Source organism: Octopus bimaculoides, chromosome 2 (genome assembly GCF_001194135.2).
Source record: "Octopus bimaculoides isolate UCB-OBI-ISO-001 chromosome 2, ASM119413v2, whole genome shotgun sequence".
Taxonomy (NCBI): Eukaryota; Metazoa; Mollusca; class Cephalopoda; order Octopoda; family Octopodidae; genus Octopus; species Octopus bimaculoides.
The window spans coordinates 74,661,025-74,664,047 of NC_068982.1; the positions used below are offsets into that span (position 1 = coordinate 74,661,025).

General features: G+C 35.9%; 1 protein-coding gene across 1 annotated transcript in view; it reads left to right on the forward strand.

Annotated features, from left to right (window-relative positions):
• Window positions 1-417: 417 nt before the first annotated feature.
• The window catches only part of LOC106873355 (transcriptional repressor p66-beta), an 89,154-nt gene continuing 86,548 nt past the window's right edge, over window positions 418-3,023 (forward strand). Inside the window, exon 1 of the mRNA XM_052978316.1 lies at window positions 418-1,560. Within this exon, the coding sequence (XP_052834276.1) occupies window positions 819-1,560 (742 nt within the window). The 5' untranslated portion in view covers window positions 418-818. The remainder of the gene's footprint in view (window positions 1,561-3,023) is intronic.

Below are 3,023 nucleotides of genomic sequence, written 5' to 3' on the forward strand. Positions count from 1 at the left end.
ATTTTCATTAGCTTAACCGGTGAGCTTCCTATAGACAACTCTAGTTTACCAGGATTACAACGCCGATCATTATTAGGACGTTGGAATTTAGGTAACACTAATGTCTGTCTATACACGAACGTGTGCGCGCGCGCTACCCGTTATATTGGACGGATAACTTTGAAAGTATGGCATACATCGAATAAATAAAGTTTAACATTTTTTAATAAAAATTTTCGGTATTTATACAAAATGATGAAATGAATACAAATTTTCAAAAAATATATTTTATTACCTTCAAATAGAATTCAATAAAGCAAGTAAAATTTCGAAACAAAATTATCCATTACGGATCTCCGTGTTGATTTTATTATAACGGTTCAAAAACACCATTTCTCCTCCTTTTTCTCTGTCGCTCTAATTCTTTCTCAGTGTTCATGTTACTCATTGCCTGTCATGCACTTATCCTGCACCTCCTATGTTAACTCCCTGCATCTTTTTTTACTCCGTCTGTATCTCTCTTTCACACTCTCCCCCTCTCTCTATACATTGTAAAGCGTGACTAGAAAAATCAACCAACCAACCAACATTTATATTGGTTATTATTAGAGATTAAATACATATAAAATATTACATAAACAATAATTAAAATATATCCGCCACTGAGTGTAGCTTCTGTAATTCACTAGCAACGAAATGGAAACAGTTCGAATTTGAAATTAATATCGGTTCGATGTTACCATAAATCTAATAATTTCCTTTGTTCTTTTGTATCTTGCTAGCGGTTTCTTTTCAGTATATAATGTATAATTAAATTACTTCGAAAGTGCTAAATTTTGATGCACATGGAAGATCGTATTGAAAGAAAACGGCGATTGGCACGGGAGAGGAAGGCGAGGCAAAGAATACGAGAACGAGAAGCACGAAAACTAGCAAGGTGTCATTCAGATTTTTCAAATATACAACAGGTAAATCAAAGACAAACAGAGGTAAAAGTTATCAGTCGCAGAGAAATTGCCCGACTTCGAACAGCAGAAAGAAGGCGAAGATTATCACAAGAAGAACTCAATGCTCGGCGTGAATTGGAGAGGCGGAGGAGTGCGGCGAAACGACAACTCGAAACGCAAGAACAAAAACAAGCAAGACTCGAAAAAGAAAGAATAAGATTAAGTAAGAAAAGACAAAATGAAACACAACAGGAAAGAAAAGCTAGATTGGAGAAAGAAAGGATAAGAATGATTGTGAAAAGACAAAAGGGGACACAGGAAGAAAGAAAGGCGAGAGTCGAAAAACAAAGAAAGCGATTCATTACACCAAGGCATCAAAATGAAAGTGTAGAGGATGAACAACGAAAGTTACTTGGGAATATATATGGGGTTCTGGCAACCGAAGAAAATGAAGAACATGGGACCAATGAAAGACAAAGCAATGCAACAGTTCAAAGCAACAGAGTCGACAACAATAGTTTTCATGAAGAAAGTTTACTGCGTCATTCATGTAGGTCTCTGATATCTTATAGCACCAAATATTCTTCATCAGAACGTCCTTCAGATGATAGATTGAGTAACAGCTGCCACGAAGGTAAACAATTTTGACTGCATAATTTACTCCATACTCCAAAAAAAAAAAAAACCTCCTGTTATGACGGGTAATATTCTTAAATATATTTAGAGCAAAGTTGTCGAATATGTACGTAAACAATGATCTCTGGTACAAAACGAATGGAACTATATACTTACATAATACTTATATAATACTTATATAGGCGCAGGAGTGGCTATGTGGTAAGTAGCTTGCTTACCAACCACATGGTTCCGGGTTCAGTCCCACTGCGTGGCACCTTGGGCAAGTGTCTTCTATTATAGCCTCGGGCCGACCAAAGCCTTGTGAGTGGATTTGGTAGACGAAAACTGAAAGAAGCCCGTCGTATATATGTATATATGTATGTGCGTTTGTGTGTGTCTTTATCCCCCCACCGATGCTGGTGTGTTTACGTCCTCGTAACTTAGCAATAAGAGACTGATAGAATAAGTACTAGGCTTACAAAGAATAAGTTCTGGGGTCGATTTGCTCGACTAAAGGCGGTGCTCCAGCATGGCCGCAGTCAAATGACTGAAACAAGTAAAAGAGTAAAGAGTATATATTTACATAAGATTTTTTTACTATTTTGTGGTATATTTTAAATGCATACAAAAGCACATCTTAGAATTTTCGTACGCATTCGAAGATTCTACACATGTAGTTTAAATAATAAATTTATGGGCCAATGAGGCAGCCTGCGATTAGTAAAACTAATTAAATTGACTAAATCACCGCTTTATAGTATATTTTATAAACAATAAAACACCATACTTTATAATTTTTGCAGACAATCGGGCAATCCGGCATGTCCTTTCTATGTGGTCCCTTTCGTTTTGTACCGAAGCTTGTTGTGTACGTATGTATATAAATATACATGTTTAAAATGAATACATCTGTTAAGAGTAAATATATAATACGATTATGAGCGTCTGCCAATAGGTGGGTTCTCCTTCGTTGTATGTTGAAGTTCGCTTCCACTTCCGTTTATAAATTAGCTGGTTACAGCCTTATCTCCCCTGAAACTAGATTGGATTACTCCATATACCTCAACACCCCTCTATCGTTACTTTCTTTGCCAACCTGACTTCATTCTTCTGTCTTTCCTTCTCAAGTAATCTCTCTGATGTTTAGATGTTAGCATATATATGTATGTATGTGTGTATGTGCTGGTGCTTTTATCGCTATACATTACACAATCCTGTAATATCCGTTTATTACACACACACACACACACACACACACATATATACATATATATGAGTGTATGTGAACTGAATACACGCATGTATATATAGTGTGTCTTCTAAAAGTAAAAGTATATTTAACATATCTTTTCATTCAGTCATTGGACTGTGGTCATGTTGGGGCACCACCTTGAAGCGTTTAGTCAAAGAAATCGATCCCAGTACTTTTTTTTTTTTTGAAACTCTGATACTTATTCTATTCAGTTTGTTTGTTTTTTT